The sequence below is a fragment of the Bos javanicus genome, chromosome 16, assembly GCF_032452875.1.
Source record: "Bos javanicus breed banteng chromosome 16, ARS-OSU_banteng_1.0, whole genome shotgun sequence".
NCBI classification, from domain to species: Eukaryota; Metazoa; Chordata; class Mammalia; order Artiodactyla; family Bovidae; genus Bos; species Bos javanicus.
The window spans coordinates 7,628,060-7,647,207 of NC_083883.1; the positions used below are offsets into that span (position 1 = coordinate 7,628,060).

General features: G+C 41.6%; 1 protein-coding gene across 5 annotated transcripts in view; it reads left to right on the forward strand.

Annotated features, from left to right (window-relative positions):
* LOC133227545 (uncharacterized) overlaps positions 1-19,148 on the forward strand; it is a 48,473-nt gene that overhangs the window by 5,786 nt on the left and 23,539 nt on the right. For 2 of the 5 annotated variants that reach the window (XM_061382141.1, XM_061382143.1), the window contains exons 1-4: positions 10,989-12,308; positions 14,656-14,781; positions 17,318-17,388; positions 17,848-17,872. In XM_061382141.1, coding sequence (XP_061238125.1) covers positions 12,284-12,308; positions 14,656-14,781; positions 17,318-17,388; positions 17,848-17,872 — 247 coding nt within the window. In that variant the 5' untranslated portion in view covers positions 10,989-12,283. Of the gene's footprint in view, positions 1-10,985; positions 12,309-14,655; positions 14,782-17,317; positions 17,389-17,847; positions 17,873-19,148 lie in introns of those variants that run through there. The other 3 variants (XM_061382140.1, XM_061382142.1, XM_061382144.1) reach the window with 3 other exon arrangements.

A 19,148-nucleotide genomic window follows, 5' to 3' on the forward strand; every position in this document is an offset into this window, starting at 1 on the left:
TCCAGGACAGTGGAGCAGGATGTTTACTGAAAACAAGCCTGAGGTTTCAGAGTTTTACACTGACTGCCTAGTAATTTCTACTGCAACACCAATGTCATGACAGAAAGCAAAAAGGAACTACATGGGAAAGAGGAGAGTAAAAAAAAAAAAATGCTAGCTTAAACTTCAGCATTGAAGAAATTAAGATAATGGAATCTGATATCATTAAGATAATGAGCAACCTAGACAGCAAATTAAAAAGCAGAGATAATACTTTGCCAACAAAGGTCCATCTAGTCAAGGCTATGGTTTTTCTAGTAGTCATGTATGGATGTGAGAGTTTGACTCTAAGGAAAGCTGAGCACTGAAGAATTGATGCTTTTGAACTGTGGTGTTGGAGAAGACTCTTGAGAGTCCCTTGGAGTTCAAGGAGATCCAACCAGTCCATCCTAAAAGAAATCAGTCCTGAATATTCATTGGAAGGACTGATGTTGAAGCAGAAACTCCAGTACTTTGGCCACCTGATGTGAAGAGCTGACTCATTTGAAAAGACCCTGATGCTGGGAAAGACTGAGGGCGGGAGGAGAAGGGGTCGACTGAAGATGAGATGGTTGGATGGCATCACTGACTCAATGGGCATGAGTTTGAGTAAACTCTGGGAGTTGATGATGAACAGGGAGGTCTGGTGTGCTGCAGTCCATGGGGTAGCAAAGAGTTGGACACAACTGAGTATCTAAACTGAACTGAACTGAATGGCATCCGGTCCCATCACTCCATAAGAAATAGTTGGGGAAACAATGGAAGCAATGAGACTTTATTTTCAGTTCAGTTCAGTCACTCACTCATGTCCGACCTTTTGCAACCCCATGAATCGCAGCACACCAGGCCTCCCTGTGCATCACCAACTCCCGGAGTTCACTCACACTCATGTCCATCGGGTCAGTGATGCCATCCAGTCATCTCATCATCTGTCATCCCCTTTTCCTCCTTCCCCCAGTCCCTCCCAGCATCAGAGTATTTTCCAGTGAGTCAACTCTTCACATGATGTGGCCAAAGTACTGGAGTTTCAGCTTTAGCATCATTCCTTCCAAAGAACACCCAGAGCTGATCTCCTTTAGAATGGACTGGCTGGATCTCCTTCCAGTCCAAGGGACTCTCAAGAGTCTTCTCCAACACCACAGTTCAAAAGCATCAATTATTCAGCACTCAGCTTTCTTCACAGTGCAACTCTCACATCCATACATGACCACTGGAAAAACCATAGCCTTGATTAGATAAAACTTTGTTGGTAAAGTAATGTCTCTTCTTTTTGGAGGGCTCCAAAATGACTGCAGACAGTGACTGCAGCCATGAAATTAAGACACTTGTTCCTTGAAAGAAAAGCTATAACAAACCTAGACAGTGTATTGAAAAGCAGAGACATCACATTACCAACCAACCTCCAAATAGTGAAGGCTATGGTTTTCCAGTATTCGTGTGTGGATGTGAGAGTTCTACTGTAAAGAAGGCTGAGCACCACAGTGTTGATGCTTTTGAACTGTGGTGTTGGAGAAGACTCTTGAGAGTCCCTTGAACAGTTCGAAGATCAAACCAGTCAATCCACTCTGAATATTCATTGGAAGGACTTATGCTGAAGCTTCAATAATTTGGCCACCTGATTTGAAGAACTGACTGATTTGGAAAGACCTCGATGCTGGCAAAGATTGAAGGCAGGAGGAGAAGGGGATAACAGAGGATGAGATGGTTTGATGGCATCATCGACTCAATGAACATGAGTTTGAGCAAACTCTGGGAGATAGTGAAGAACAAGGAACTCTGGAGTGCTATAGTCCAAGGGGTGGCAAAGAGTTGGACATGACTAAGTAAATGAACAATAGCAACATAATAGTTCTATTTTCAGTTTTTAATGTAACTACTCTATTCCATAATGGCTTCACAAATTTATAGTCCCATTAACAGTATGGGGTGGGGGATGTTTCATTTTCTTCATGCCCTCCCCAGCATTTGTTATTGACATTTTAATGATAACCATTCTGACTATTGTGAGGTGGTACATCGTTGTAGTTTTGACTTGAATTTCTCATTATTAGTGATGTTGAACATCATTTTATATGCTTATGAGCCATCTCTATGTTTTCTTTGGAAATATGTTTATTTGGGTCTTCTGCTCAGTTTTTTATTGCATTCTTTGTTTTTTTTTGTTGTTGTTGTTATTGAGTTCTATGAGCTGTTTGTATATTTTGGAGATTAATCCTTTGTTATTCACACCATTTGCAAATGTTTCCTCCCATTCCGTAGATTGTTTTTCATTTTGTTTCTGATTTCCCTTGCTGTGGAAAAGCTTATGAGTTTGATTATGTTCCTTTTTTATTTTTGCTTTTATATCTATTGCCTTGGGAGACTGATCTATGAAACTATTGCTGTGATTTATGTCAGAGAATGTTTTGCTATATTCTCTTCTAGTTCTATCATGTCATGTCTTATATTTAAAACTTTAAGCCATTTTTAGTTTACTTTTGTGTATGGTGTGAGGGTGTACACTAACTTCATCAATTTACATGTGACTTTCCAGCTTTCCCAACACCATTTGTGGATGAGACTATCTTTTCTCCATTGTGTATTCTTGCCTCATTTGTTGAAGATTAATAGACCATAGATATGTGGGTTATTTCCATTGATCCACATGTCTGTTTTTGTGCCAATACCATTCTGTTCTGATTACCATAGTTTTGTAGCATTGTCTCAAGTCTGTGAAGGTTATGGCTCCTGCTTTGATCATTTACCTTAGGATTGCTTTTGATGTTTTGTTTTGTTTTGTTTTCGAAATAAATTTTGGGATATTTGTTTCAGTTCTGTGAAAAATGTCATAGTTGACTTGACAGAGATTGCATTAAATCTGTGGATTGCTTTCTGTAGTGTGGGCATTTTAACAATATTAATTCTTCCAATCAAATATCATGGGTATCATTCCATTTCTTTGAATCATCTTCAATTTCTTTTATCCATGTTTAATATTTGTCAGCATATAGTTCTTTTGCCTCCTTAGTCAGGTTTATTCCTGACTTCAGTCAATTTTAAAAGGGACTTTTTAAAAAAATTATTCATTTTTATTTGGAGGATAATTGTGTTACAGTGTTGTGTTGGTTTCTGCCATACATCAACATAAATCAGCCATAAGTATACATATGTCCCCTCCTTCCTAAATCCTCCTCCCACCTCCCATCCAATGCCACCCATCCAGGTTGTCAAAGAGCACCAGTTTGTGCTCCTTGTGTTATACATGGAGAAGGCAATGGCACCCCACTCCAGTACTCTTGCCTGGAAAATCCCATGGATGAAGGAGCTTAGAGGGCTGTAGTCCATGGGGTCACTAAGAGTAGGACACGACTGAGCGACTTCACTTTCGCTTTTCACTTTCATGCATTGGAGAAGGAAATGGCAACCCACTCCAGTGTTCTTGCCTGGAGAATCCCAGGGACAGGGGAGCCTGGTGGACTACCGTCTATGGGGTTGCACAGAGTCGGACATGACTGAAGCGACTTAGACGCAGCAGCAGCAGCAGTGTTATACATAAAGTTAACATTAGCTATCTATTTTACATATGGTAATGAATATATTTCAATGCTATTCTCTCAGTTCATCCTATCTTCTCCTGCACCCGCTGTGTCCAGAAGTCTCTTCTCTATGCCTGAATCTCTATTCCTGCCTTGCAAAGACATACATCAGGACCATTTTCTATATCCCTTATATATGCAACACTTGTTTTTTCTCTTTCTGACTTACTTCACTCTGTAATGCCCAAAATTCTCCAAGTGAGCCTTTAGCATTACATGAACTGTGAACTTCCACATGTTCAACCTGCTTTTAGAAAAGGCAGAGGAATCAGAGATCAAACTGCCAACATCCGCTGGATCATCCAAAAAGCAAGAGAGTTAAAAAAAAAAAAAATCTATGTCTGCTTTATTGACTATGCCAAAGCCTTTGAATGTGTGGATCACAATAAACTGGGAAATTCTGAAAGAGATGGGAATACCAGACCACCTGATCTGCCTCTTGAGAAACCTGTATTCATTTCAGGAAGCAGCAGTGAGAACTGGACATGGAACAACAGTCTGGTTCCAAATGGGAAAAAGAGTACGTCGAGGTTGTATATTGTCACCCTGGTTATTTAACTTATATGCAAAGCACATCATGAGAAATGCTGGGCTGGAGGAAGCACAAGCTAGAATCGAGATTGCCGGGAGAAATAAGAGTAACCTCAGATATGCAAGTGACACCACCCTTACGTCAGAAAGTGAAGAACTAAAGAGCCTCTTGATGAAAGTGAAAGAAGAGAATGAAAAATTTGGCTTAAAGCTCAACATTCAGAAAATGAAGATCATGGCATCCGGTCCCATCATTTTGAGAGAGTCATTTCCTAGGCAGGCTGATAAGAAGTCCAGATGTCCCCAAGGAGAGAGGGGTCTGGAATTCTCAATGAGGAAGAAAGGACAAACTTTTGTGTCCTTCTACATTCCTTAGGATTATATAACAATAATGTATCCTGCTTGAGGACAGTCTCTGGAAAAAAAAGCTTCTGGCTAATCCTCTTATCTTAAGGTGTAAATTATGGGAGTAGGTCTAGTGAGGTCTTTACAACCTCCAGACATTCTTTTGATTCACTGTAATAACTAATTAGAGAGTATATAACTCCGTGGCTAACACTAGCAAGGGGGTACTCTTTCTGCCCCCTTCTGATGCCTATGTCAGAAGCTTTCTCTATCTCCTATATACTTTAATAAAACTTTATTCCACAAAAGCTCTGAGCAATCAAGCCTCGTCTCTGGCCCCGGATTGAATTCTTCTCCTCCGGAGACCAAGAATCCAGAGGTCTTTGCATTGTTCAGCAACAGCCTTTCAACTTCATGGCAAGTAGATGAGGGAAACAGTGGAAGCAGTGGCTGACTTTATTTTGGGGGCTCCAAAATCACTGCAGATGGTGATTGCAGCCATGAAATTAAAAGACACTTACTCCATGGAAGGAAAGTTATGACCAACCTAGACAGCATATTAAAAAGCAGAGACATCACTTTGCTGACAAATGTCCTAGGTCATATGGTTGTGCCAGTAGTTGTACAAATGGAGGAGTTGGATTGTAAAGAAGGCTGAGTGCCAAAGAACTGGTGTTTTTGAACCGTGGTGTTGGAGAAGACTCTTGAGAGTCCGTTTGACTGCAAGGGGATCAAGCCAGTCACTCTTAAAGGAAATCAATGTCAAATACTCATTGGAATGACTGAAGTTGAAATGCCAATATTTTACCCACCTGTTTTGAAGATCAGACTCATTGGAAAAGTCCCTGATGCTGGTATAGATTGAAGACAAAAGGAGAAGAGGGCAGCAAAGGATGAGGTAGTTAGAGGGAGGTAGTTAGCATCACTGAGTCAATGGACATGAATTTGAGCAAAGTCCAGAAACAGTGAAGGACAGGGAAGTTGGGCATATTGCAGTCCATGGGGTTGCGAAGAACTGGACATGACTTACTGACTGAACAACAACAGCAGTGTCACACAGTGATGGTTTTAGATTTAAAAGTAAGATCAAGACTTATTTAATTACACTCATATCCAGCAGACTGTATTATACAGGAAATATTTTCAATGAGAAATAAGTGATGCCAGGTACTCACTAATGGATTTAATTATGATACAAATACCATAATCAGTGAAGGACTAGGAAACCTCGCATGCTGCAGTCCATGGAGTCACAAAGAGTCCGACGTGACTTAGTGACTGAACAACAAGAAGAAACTGTATTTTAATAAGTTCTCATCAATTTTACCCTGGCTAATACGCTTGCAAATAGGAATAAGCACATGTCTGTATGTGTTCAGGGGTCTGGGTGTCTCAGGGGGATCCCAAGCTGATAGCAGTCTGGGATGACTTCTAGCCCCTCACACTGTTACCATTACAAGATTAGTCATTATAATATATACTCTAATATCATTGAGCAAAACATCCGAAAGATTTGATTTGTTGTCATTATCATATTTGTCCTTCATTAAAATGTACAATTGTAAAGTATGTATTAATAAAAAGGTATTATCAAGAATGCTGAGGGATTATTTTTACTGTTTCGTTTATTCAGAGGTTCTTCATGAATAAACCACAATGTAAAATGATTAGCAGTGCATGTCTACCAGATCAACAGATTTTCTTTTGTTTATTTTCCCTTTCTATCAAGAGTAAAAAAGCAAGAACTAGGGCTTTACGAAAAGGGCTTTAACAGTCCCCACAGTTTGTATAAACTTCAGACATTTTTAAAAACTAATTTGTCTTGGAGTACAGTTGCTTTACAATGTTGTGTTAGTTTCTGCTGCACACCACAGTGAATCAGTTACATATATACACTCATTTTCAACTCTTTATATATATATATATATATATATATATATATACACATATATATAAATCATAGAGTATTGACAGAGGAACCTGATGGATTACAGTCAATGGGGTCACAAAAATTTGGGCACGACTGATTGACTAAGCACAGCACATAGAGTATTGAAGAGAGTCCCCTGTGTTGTAGAGTAGAGCCTTATTAGTTGTCTACTTTGTATACAACAGTGTGTAAATATAAATCCCAATCTCCCAATTTATTCCAGACACTTTTTCTTGCCTCCTTATTCTTTGACCATCTACTTTAGAAGGTGTGTGAGTTCCTTCTCTACCATGATGATCTGTGAACATTTTACAACCCAGGAATGTCTTCCTCGAGAACCTATGAGCCCGCCTTCCCAAAAATGATCATCTGAAAAACGGGTCCCTTTATCCCAGTCTGTGTGGAAAGGCGGAAGCTTCATTTCCACAAGTGCCAATGGCTAAGCACAAATGGGAACCCTGAGGCTGAGGGCCTGTGTTATGTTCTCATTAGCTCACTCAGTGTTTACAAATCCCCCTATCCCAGTCACTTGTTTCAGGGGAGTTGAGTTCAATCTTTCTCCTTGCAATAGTCTTGACCTTTATCACAATGTCTTGAATAAAGTTTTCCTTGCCTATTTAACTCTTTCCAGTGCAATGTTTTTGGGAGGATCTGTGGCTCCTTTCTATGAAATAAATAGCTAAAGAAAACTCTACTCTCAAAATCCATAATGATATGTGCTTCAGTCAGTTAGGGGTGCAGTAACAGAATACCTTGGATGAAGTTGGTTATATAATAATTATTTGTTTCCCATAGTCTAAAGGTTGAGAGTCAAGGTCAGGATTCAGCAAGGTCAGGTTCTGGTGAATGTGTCTTCCTTAGATTTTGCCACCTTCTCATTTATCTTCATGTGGCAGAAAGAGAGAAAGGATGAGCTCTATTCCTCTTTTTAGAAAGATGGTAATGTCATGGGGACTCCACCCTCATAATGTAATTACCTCCCAAAGGCCCCACCTCCTGGGACCATCTCACTGGAGGTTAGGGTTTCAACATATAAATTTATGTGGGGACACAGAGGTTTAGTCCATAACAAGAATAGCTCACACTACTTATAGTCAGCAGAATTTAGTTAGGATGTTCGAGATACTATGCACTTAACAGAGTGATATTCTCTAAGTTGGTCCCGTTTCCTTGTTTTACATAATTTACCCTGTTTAATTATTATAAATATTCACCAACTTTTATAAATAGTTCTTGAATCAACTATAGGAAAACTTTCAAAAAGTCCAATATGTTGCTTGGTCAAAGAAATACAAATATACTTGGCAAATTGGAGCTGTATTAAAACTTAGTGAATTCTCCACCATTGAAATCATTAATAGGACATAACAAATTTAATCACAAATTCTTTTAAAGTTCTTTAACTAACATGAATTGAACGTGCCCCTCTTTTCTCAGAAAACAACTGCAAGTTCATTATCTGATGAATAGACACATTGTGAATGAAATTTGTTAAAATGACTTAATCATTGATATACCATCATTATCACTTCCAAAATGTTTTCAGGTTTTTGAGACATAAATTATCACATGTGTTTTACAAAATACTCAGTTCCATTTATGACTGTATCAGGATATTTCTACTCTATATCATTTCTGGGAGGAAATTTCTCTCATTACCCTAAAAAATTAATTAGTTCATTTTGACAAACATCTTTAGAAATATTTAGAATTGTTTAATAGAAAAGTTGTCTTTAAACACCTGCTGTTATTTTCCTATTTATTAAAATATTTTTAAAGGTGTACTTGGCCCTTAATAAAAATATTAGTCATAACATCCCTCCCCTTTTCCTTCTCACAACCAAAATAACAAAAATATTTAAATTACTGATGTTTTTGAAAATAAATATCTTCATGATATAAGTAAAAGTAACCATAATAAAAAGACAGTGATGGGACTTCCTTTGTGGCCCAGGGGTTCAGAATCTGCCTGCCAGTGCAGGGGACATGGATCTGGTCCCTGGTCTGGGAAGATCCCACATGCCGCTGAGCAACTAGCCTGTGCACCACAGCTACTGACCCAGGGCTCTAGAGCCTGTGAGTTACAGCTACTGAAGCCTGTGCACCTAGAGCCTGTGCTCCACAACAAGAGAGAAGTCCCTACTCAGGACAGCTAGAGAGAAGACAAGCATGACAAGGAAGACCTTACACAGACAAAAACAAATAAACAAAGATAAAAAAAAACCTTAAAGATAGTGATAAATTGAAAACATGCTTGCAACACACGACAAAAATGTTCATTTTTGTGAGAAGAATTTACAGGGGTCCAAATAAAGAGTACAAGTAGATAAATTAGGTATGAAACTTAATTTTGTTTATAAGATTAAATCTTAGGCTTTGTTTCTTCTAGGGAAGTCCGGGGACTTGGAAAGAGTAGAAATGGGTGGAGGAGACTGTACTAGGGGTGGGGTGGGTGCACAGTCAATATTGTAAGATCTTCAGTAGGACCCTTAGCCTAGGCTTAGAGGTCATGCTCCACCAACAGGAAACCTGTCAGCAGTCCTCGCCAGAGTTTGATGAGTCTGGGACAGAAGCCTTCTCCATGCGCTATCCAGGCCCTCTGGCCTCAAGGCAGGCGGGTGAGATGGCGGCCCAGAACAGTTTGGGGACTGTGTCCCACAGAGTCCCAGAGCCCTCACCACTGGTGCCCACAGGCCAGATCCAGGCCACAAAGCAGCCGAAGTGAAAGTGAAATTGGCTGAATCTTGTCCGACTCTTTGCGACCCCATGGACTATAGAGTCCATGGTGTTCTCCAGGCCAGAATGCTGGGTTGGGTAGCCTTTCCCTTCTCCAGGGGTTCTTCCCAACACAAAGCAGTGAACCTCTCCCCAGTCCCTGCCTCCATGACCTATAAGGTGCAGAGGACGATATGGGCATGGTCCCCAGAGCCCTGGGCAGCTGGAGGATATGACCCTGGCTACTAAGGGAAGAGTTTCCCAGCTCCCATTTCTCCATTCACATTTCCACACTTGGTCCAGCATTGATCGGTTGTCCACCCCCAGGAGGTGGCAGGAGGTTAGGTTGGTGTGCAAGGATCTTACACATCATTTCAGGCTCGCCTCTGTGGTTGGGACCTCTGTCAAAAAGAGTAATTGCTGTGAACTAAAGATTAACCCAGTTGGAAGTTGCTACAAGTGTGTCTCTGCAGCTTAAATGAACAGCCTGAGGCCTGCCTGGGTCCTGGGCACCAGGCACCCAGAGAGAAGAAAGTTGGATGGGGTCTGGGACTTGGCTCTGAGGTGCTGCCCACTGAGACCCGCCCCCTCAGCCAGGGCCAGGCACTGGATGGAGGACCCTGACGGGGTGCCGGATACCCTGCCTGCCCAGGACCCCCTCCTCCTGGCCTGGGCCTGGACCCCAGAAATAGAGGGTGGTGCCTGGGACCTGATGCCTTCTTGTCAGAACTGAGAGTAGCATTTGTTTTGTGGGGAGGTTTACAGCAACATTAGTGCTGTACAAAAAGGATCTTCATGACCCAGATAATCACTATGGTGTCATCACTCACCGAGAGCCAGATATCCTGGAATGTGAAGTTACGTGAGCCTTAGAAAGCATCACTACAAACAAAGCTAGTGGAGGTGATGACATTCCAGTTGAGTTATTTCAAATCCTGAAAGATGATGCTGTGAAAGTGCTGCACTCAATATGTCAGCAAATTTGGAAAACTCAGCAGTGGCCACAGGACTGGAAAAGGTCAGTTTTCATTCCAATCCCAAAGAAAGGCAATGCCAAAGAATGCTCAAACTACCACACAGTTGCACTCATCTCACACGCTAGTAAAGTAATGCTCAAAATTCTCCAAGCCAGGCTTCAGCAATACATGACCCGTGAACTTCCAGATGTTCAAGCTCGTTTTAAAAAAGGCAGGGGAACCAGAGACCAAATTGCCAACATCTGCTGGATCATCAAAAAAGCAAGAGAGCTCCAGAAAAAAACATCTGTTTCTACTTTATTGACTATGCCAAAGCCTTTGACTGTGTGGATCACAATAAACTGTGGAAAATTCTGAAAGAGATGGGAATACCAGACCACCTGATCTGCCTCTTGAGAAATTTGTATGCAGGTGAGGAAGCAACAGTTAAAACTGTACAAGGAACAACAGACTGGTTCCAAATAGGAAAAGGAGTACATCAAGGCTGTATATTGTCACCCTGCTTATTTAACTTATATGCAGAGTACATCATGAGAAATGCTGGGCTAGAAGAACACAAGCTGGAATCAAGATTGCTGGGAGAAATATCAATAACTTCAGATATGCAGATGACACCACCATTATGGCAGAAAAGGAAGAGGAACTAAAAAGCCTCTTGATGAAGGTGAAAGAGGAGAGTGAAAAAGTTGGCTTAAAGCTCAACATTCAGAAAACTCAGATCATGGCATCCGGTCCCATCACTTCATGGGAAATAGATAGGGAAACAGTGGAAACAGTGTCAGACTTTATTTTTCTGGGCTCCAAAATCACTGCACATGGTGACTGCAGCCATGAAATTAAAAGATGCTTACTCCTTGGAAGAAAAGTTATGACCAACCTACATAGCATATTGAAAAGCAGAGACATTACTTTGCCAACAGAGGTCCGTCTAGTCAAGGCTATGGTTTTTCCAGTGGTTATGTATGGATGTGAGAGTTGGACTGTAAAGAAAGCTGAGTGCAGAAGAATTGATGCTTTTGAACTGTGGTGTTGGAGAAGACTCTTGAGAGTCCCTTGGACTGCAAGGAGATCCAACCAGTCCATTCTGAAGATCAGCCCTGGAATTTCTTTGGAAGGAATGATGCTAAAGCTGAAACTCCAATACTCTGGTCACCTCATGTGAAGAGTTCACTCATTGGAAAAGACTCTGATGCTGGGAGGGTTTGGGGGCAGGAGGAGAAGGGGACGATAGAGGATGAGATGGCTGGATGGCATCACTGACTCGATGCACGTGAGTCTGAGTGAACTCCGGGAGTTGGTGATGGACAAGAGGGCCTGGCATGCTGTGATTCGTGGGGTCTCAAAAAGTCGGATGCGACTGAGGGACTGAACTGAACTGACTGAGGGCTTCCCTCATAGCTCCATCGGTAAAGAACCTGTCTGCAGTGCAGGGGACCAGGGTTTGATTCTTGGGTTGGGAAGGTCCCCTGAAGAAGGAAATGGCAACCCGCTCCAGTACTCTTGCCTGGAGAATCCCATGGACAGAGGATCCAGGCAGGATACAGTCCATGGGGCCGCAAGAGTCAGACTTGACTCAGTGACTAAACCACCACCACCACCACAAGAACATCGTGACCTGACCATGACCTGACCTCAGGAACAAAGACTCTGACCCCAGAAGTAACCAGGCCACTCCCTCAGCTTTCCTAGAAAAGCACCTTGCTAAAAGTTTTCTGGGTGCTCAGCTTTTTTTGTCTGTCTTTTCTCCTTGTGTGGCCCTGAGGTAAGGCTTTCTCTCCTCACTGTGTGTTAGGAGCACAAACTTGTGATCAGTACCAAGATGATATTCTAATCAAGAATAGAATCTCTTTTTATTCTCAATGTGTTAGATTTGTCCCTCCTCACCCCGAAATGTTCACTATCAGCTATACTTGGGGACAGAACATTTTCATTCATATAAATTATTTTCATAATCAGAGAGGAATGTGTGAGCCTGAGATTCAATTTTTGAAATAAAATGTTTACTCTGAAAAGCCAAACTTGTCCGTAGAATGACAGTAGCAGTTGGACAGTGGCAGTTGGACTCATCCTGTGCAGAGTCCAGTTAATTCTGAAGGTTCTGTGATGTGTGGTTGCCATGGTAATGTGGTGATACACATTCTGCATTCAGTGTGTTTGCGAGCTGAGAGCTTCATGTATGGTGGCAAAGAGAAATGGGTAACCTGAATTGTTTGGGAGGTAGGTTCCCACTGCTCCTCTGAACGTTGTTCCTTCAAATGGGCTGGTTAACCTTTACTCATGAATTTTCCTCATCTTTTTTAAATTATTTTTCTTTTCCATCACTCTAATTTATCTACAGAGTTATAATTGTGTTTTATAGTTTTGTATTATTCCTTAAATTATATTTTGATTCTACTGTCAGCTGGCTGCCTTAAATATCTTCCTAGATTTCCAATTTCCCAATGCCAGTTTTGTACACCAGAGAACAGATGGAAAGAACTAACAGAGGAGAACCATGATGTCTCCCCAACATCAGACATCATAGTAAAAGGGAATTACATCTCAACTCTTCTCAAATGTTGCTGCCCAAATCTACAAACACTAGCAGTGTAAATCTAGAGACTTAAGAAGGAAAGAAACGGGATTTACTGGTGGGATGCCCATGGGTGGATGTGGGCTGGATCATTGTTTGGCTGTTGCCAAGGAGTTTAGTGAGATGGCATAGTGCTGTTGGGTTGGTAGGATGAACATTTGGTCACTGAGGGAAGGAGAGCTTGTCTGTTGATCCTCAAGGAGAATCTAGGGTTAGAGTCTCCAGGCTGTGAGGATGGAGATGATTTTCAAAAAGAATATGGGGCTCTGTAGTCTTGACTACTGGGTCTAGATCATGATGAGAAGTTGATAAGAGTCAGAATTTTAGTGGGGGAAGGTTGAACTCCTGCCCATTCTTAGCTAGCACTTGGTCCAGGCTGCTCAAATAAGTGTTCAGATCAGCTGTGAGACTTTGAGCATCTCAGACTTAGTTAAGCCACCAAAGGCCAGCACAGATGGCCACCCCCCCAGTTAACTCACATTAACTGCTCATCCAGACTTGGTCAAGTTAAAACGAAGCTAATTCTTTGTAGAGCCATCATTTGCCCTTTGGTTTAGAAGATTCTGAGCTCTGAGGCAACTTGTTGGCCAAACAGATGACTGGTCACTTAGCAAGGTGAACTGGGCTTTGGGAAGGCTGCTCGTGAGATGGTTGAGTGTGTGAAGAAGCTTTGGAGGATGGACAGACTTGGAATCCTGTGGTCTTTCTGAGAAGCTTTGCTCAGAGGAAACTTGTATTTTGGATCAGGAACTGAAATATAGAGATGAGTGGTAGGAGGAGGATTGGAGCTCTTTTTAAGGCTGAGGCACCTTCTTCAGGGCATCAGCTCTCATCCCCAGAAAACTAGGGGCAGGATAATTTGAGTTGGAGGTAGGGTTGAGGTCCTGGTTAAGGGGTTTTAGCACAGGTCTCAGGGGTGCAGGCATCTGTGTCCTCAGGGAACCATCTACAATCCTGTCCCAGATCCACTATTTATCATTGTGTGACCCTTGGAAAATCACTTCATCTCTCTAAATTTCAACACCATCTAATGTAACATATGGATTACAGCCCACACTTTGTCCACCCTTCCTCTTGAACAGGGCTGGGTGTCCGAAGAGGTGATAATAGATACTCTCCATGAGCTATAAAAACTTGTTTCTGTGAAAAAGCTGAAGAATAAGCTTCCATCCCCACTTATTGGAGCCATCAAAATGCCCTCTCTGCTTTCAACCACTACTGAAGGTCCATCTTATTCTTGCCATCATTCAAGGTTGAACACTTACAGAGGCATTATGAAGCACCAGTCCTTTACTTTTCTATTTATTTATTTGTCTGTCTATCATTTATTTGGCTGCATCGGGTCCTAGTTGTGGCACAAGGGATCTTCATCACATTGTGCAGATCTTTCATTGCAGGGCACTGACTCTCTACTTGTGGTGCTTGACCTCAGTAGTTGCAACATGTGGGCTTAACTGCTCAGAGGCATGTGGGACCGGAGTTTGCCGACCAGAAATCAAACCCCATCCCCTGCATTGCGAGGCAGATTCTTACCCACTGGACTGCCCGGGAAGTCCCTCCTTTATTTTTCTAATATTTTACCTGTATTTAATCATTCTTGGCCTCATAATACTAAAAATAGGCCATGTTAACATTTCTCCAACTCAGGACAGGGAAGTGAGGCAAAGAGGGATCCATATGTCTTTCCCAAGTACCTGCTTCTCCTAAATGTGATTTGAATCCAGTCCGTCAGTCATGGTCACCATGCTCTGCTGAGCTTCTAGGTCTCAGTTAAACAGAGATATTTGCACACACAGCCAGTCTGTTGGATGTTTTCAGTGCACATCAAACTGCAGATCTTCCTAAGTCCACCTTGGATTCAGGAGGCCTTGCAAGGCATCTGGTGAGGAAGGGGACCAGAGGATTGAATTATGGATCAATTATTATTAGCTCCCGGGTGGTCCTCTGCCGGCAAGATGTCGACAGCTCTCACCATTATAATGCATTTCACAGGAGGTCTCATCCAGAAGGCGAAAAGAAACATCCCTCGGATGTCAAGAACATCAAGAACCAGCTGGATGAAGAGAGTTTGTTGTTGGCCACATAATAGGGTGCACCCTCTAAGTGACTCAACTGAAGGTACTGTGGAAATTTTCTCATTAAGTTCATTCAAGAATGATTATTGTAGTATGTTCAGGGCTTCATATTTAAGAAAGCAAACAGAAATATTAAGCAATGTTCTTGTATTTCATGTGTTCAAATTGAAAGTATATCAGTTGGTACTGCTTTAACTATGAAAGGAAAGATGCATTCTAAATTCAGCATTTGGTTCATGCTTAAAAGTGACGATGGTCTCTAGCTATGGTTTGGACATTAGCTAATTTTTTAACACTAGGTGTGATGTGTTCCCCCCTGAAGTCATGTTTCAAGATATCTTTAAATTATTAGACTTTATTTAAAGCAGGATTACATTGACATAAAAGTTGTATGGATTATACAGAAAATTCCAATATCATATCACTTCAGTTTCAGCTATCAAATTCTACTCACAGACAACATATGTGTGCTACATTTTTTTACAATTAGTGACAAAATATATTTTTAGTAATTCAAAGTCTAACATATTAGTTCACCTAACATTCACACTTTGTATTGTTATATACAGTGATATTTTAAATATGCACATTTAAATTATAGTACCATACAGAAATCTGCACACTAATGTTCACAGTGTATTATTAGTACTTAAATACTAGAAACAACCCAAAGACCATCATGTGATAAATGGATAAATGAATTGTGATATGTACTCAGAATGGAATACTATCCTGCCATAAAAATGAATTAAAGATTGAAATATGCTACAAAATGGGTGGACAATTTAACACAAACATTTATTATAGTTAGTGAAATAAGGCAGGCACAGAAAGACAAATATTGTATGATTCCACTGGTTTAAGGTACACAGAATAGGCTAACTCATGGAAGCTGGAAATAGAAATTACCAAAGCGAGGAGGCAACGGAGAAGGTGGATTATGACTTAATGGGTACAGAGGTTATATTGGATCTGATGAAAAAGATGTAGATGGTGTTGATAGGTACACTAAATTGTGAATGCAGAAAAATCAAGATTGCCGGGAGAAATATCAATCACCTCAGATATGCAGATGAGACCACCCGTATGGCAACAACTGAAGAAGAACTAAAGAGCCTCTTGAGGAAAGTGAAAGAGGAGAGTGAAAAAGTTGGCTTAAGGCTCAACATTCAGAAAGCTAATATCATGGCATCTGGTCCCAGCACTTCATGGCAAATAGATGGGGAAACAGTGGCTGACTTTATTTTTCTGGGCTCCAAAATCACTGCAGATGGTGATTGCAGTCATGAAATTAAAAGACACTTACTCCTTGGAAGGAGTTATGACCAACCTAGACAGCATATCAAAAAGCAGAGACATTACTTTGTCAACAAAGGTCCGTCTAGTCAAGGCTATGCTTTTTCCGGTAGTAATGTATGGATGTGATAGTTGGACTATAAAGAAAGCTGAGCACCAAAGAATTGATGCTTTTGAACTGCACTGTTGGAGAAGACTCTTGAGAGTCCCTTGGACTGCAAGGAGATCCAACCATTCCAACCTAAAAGAGATCAGTCCTGGGTGTTCATTGAAAGGACTGATGTTGAAGCAGAAACTCCAATACTTTGCCCACCTGATGTGAAGAGCTGAGTCATTTGAAAAGACCCTGATGCTGGGAAAGATTGAGGGCAGGAGGAGATGTGGATGACAGAAGATGAGACGGTTGGATGGCATCACCGACTCAATGAACATGGGTTTGGGTGGACTCTGGGATTTGGTGATGGACAGGGAGGCCTGGTGTGCTGCGATTCATGGGGTCACAAATAGTCAGACACGACTGAGCAACTGAACTGAACTGATGGAACTTTTTAACTCTTAAAAATTATGAAAAGAATAAATACAATGTATTTTTTATGACAATGCTCAGTCGCTAAGTTACGTCTGTGAACCCACGGACAGAAGCATACCAGGCTTCCCTGTCTTTCACTATCTTCCTGAGTTTGCTCAAATTCATGTCCATTGAGTCGATAATGCTATCCAGACATCTCATCCTCTGTGGCCCCTTCTTTTCCTCCTGCCCTCAGTCTTTCCCAGCATCAGGGGCTTTTGGAGTGAGCCTGTTCTTTACATCAGGCAGCCAAAGTATTGAAGTTTCAGCATCAGTCCTTCCAATGAATATTCCTGATTGATTTTCTTTATGATTAACTGGTTTGATCTCCTTGCTGTCCAAGGAACTCACAAGAGTCTCTTCAGCACCACTATTCTAAAGCATTAATTCTTTGGCACTCAGCCTTCTTAATGGTCCAAGTCTCACAACTGTACATGACTATTGAAGCATAGTGTGATTTTTAGTGCTTCCCTCTGTCAGACCGAGTTTCAAGGCGATCAGGTTCCCCTTAGCCAGAAAGCTTAAGGCTCTCTGACTCATTTCTGAAACGTTCATCTCCTTTGCCTTCCTCCACCCAAGAGAAAGGTTGTCCAGCAGATTTCAGCCAACACTTATTAATCACCCACATCCACACACTCCCCCGATGGGTCCACATTAACAAGGTCTTCTCGATCAGCATCAGAGATGTCCTGACAATTCCTCTATGTCCTCCTAGAGCTCCCTGAGGACCATCTTGAGGGGCTATCCGTTTCAAGGTTGGAGGAAGAGGCTCCGCCCAACTCCATAGTAAGTGCCTCCTATTCATCTGAGATAAAAGTGTTGCTTCATGACTTTATTTTCTAGCTGAATTCAGATAAAGGTTCAAATTACACCAGACAGTTCATAGAAACAGTTTTTAATTTGATGGATGAATTTCTCCCAGCAGATAACTTACTCAAAAGGATGGTTTTCAAAAAAGACAACACAAAATAAAAACTGGAATCGGGAGCAGTTTCCTCAGCAGAAACTGTTCCTTCCTGAAATGAAAGTTTTAATTACTGGTGAAAATGAGCTGGAGTGCTCTTCCAGGAGGAGGGCTAGCCTCCTCTATATATGTTGGGGTGTCCTCTATTATTCTTTTGGGGCTACAGACTGAACACCACATTCCCATTTGGTTTTCTGACAAGAAAAAGAGAACAAAAGACCTGAATGCACAGGACTGAAGACACTGACACACTCTCACTGTTTTCTTCTTTCTAATTGCAGGCACGTGAACAAGCCAGTGAACATGGTAATTATTCAGGGATCATCCCTCTGATGAAAATAATCTAGTTGATGAAGGTGGCAATCTCTTGCCAGCTCTGTTTGGAGAGTTGCCCTGATGCTGAATTCCTAAAGGGGGTAAAGGGAGGGGGTATAGATAAGAGACTGGTCTCCCAGGAAAGAAAATGTCTGTGGTCTATGGTACCTGGACACAGCTACATCATTTAGATGCGTGGGTTAGGGTCCCATGTGTGAGCCCATGCAGCGTGATTCTCAAGCTGTCTGTGTGTGTTTCTTCAGGAGATGTCTCCCTCTTATACAGCACAAGTCATCTGTGAACTTTCTAAACACTTCTGATCACACTGTGCACTGGCTATAGATTACCTAATTCTTTCCTCAACTCAATTATTCCTCAAATTTGGTTAATATTCATTTTGCTGGAATGGAGATGGTGCTGAGAAAAAATGGACCAAGCTACTCACCTCCTAGGTGGAAAAGGATAAACTGAAAACCTCGGGGTGGTCCCAGTGTGTCTGTTCTGGACCCCTGACCTGTACTTAATCACTCAACCATGGGATCCTCAGTCATGGAGCAAGGGGGTCCCTGCATCTCTGTTTATGCCTGCAGGTCCTAGAGCTCCAGAGGTCCAGATTGTGTCCATCATTGTAAGATGGCCTCAGTGGTCATGGAACCCAGGGCAAACATAGGTGGATTACCGCCAATATTGGCATAGTCATTATTGTGAAAGGCACCTTGGGATTCCTATCCTCCTGGTCAATTCAAAGATCTGACAGTTGTGTTCCCTTATTTAGACAGTACAGGCCATATATGTTGGTGCTAGTGTTATTGCTTAACCAAGAACAAAAGCAGATTGTCATCAGGGAGATATTTCTTTGTACCGGGTGACATTACCATAAGCCTTACATTGGTTAAACCCTGTAGCACACTTTCAAGGGAAGGTGTCAAATAGATCTCACAGTGGAATTTGACACTCTGCTTGGTGACCTTGACTCTTGTTGTAAACCTCCTGCACACCAGGGTCCAAGAAGGTCAACGTTTACCCCATGCTTTCTCTCCATGATGAACTGTCCCTCGAAATGTATGGCTTCAATGAGTGTGAACAGACACTGACCCAGTGGACGTGCAAATATTGTTTGGACAGTGAAGACTAAGAAGAAACATCACATGATAGATTATAGCTATTTGGCAAGGCAGGGGTTGAATTCAGTTCTCTAACAGAGATTGCTTTTAATCAAGAACAAAATCTCACAGAAAACTTAATAAGGGCATCAGCTGAAACTGAA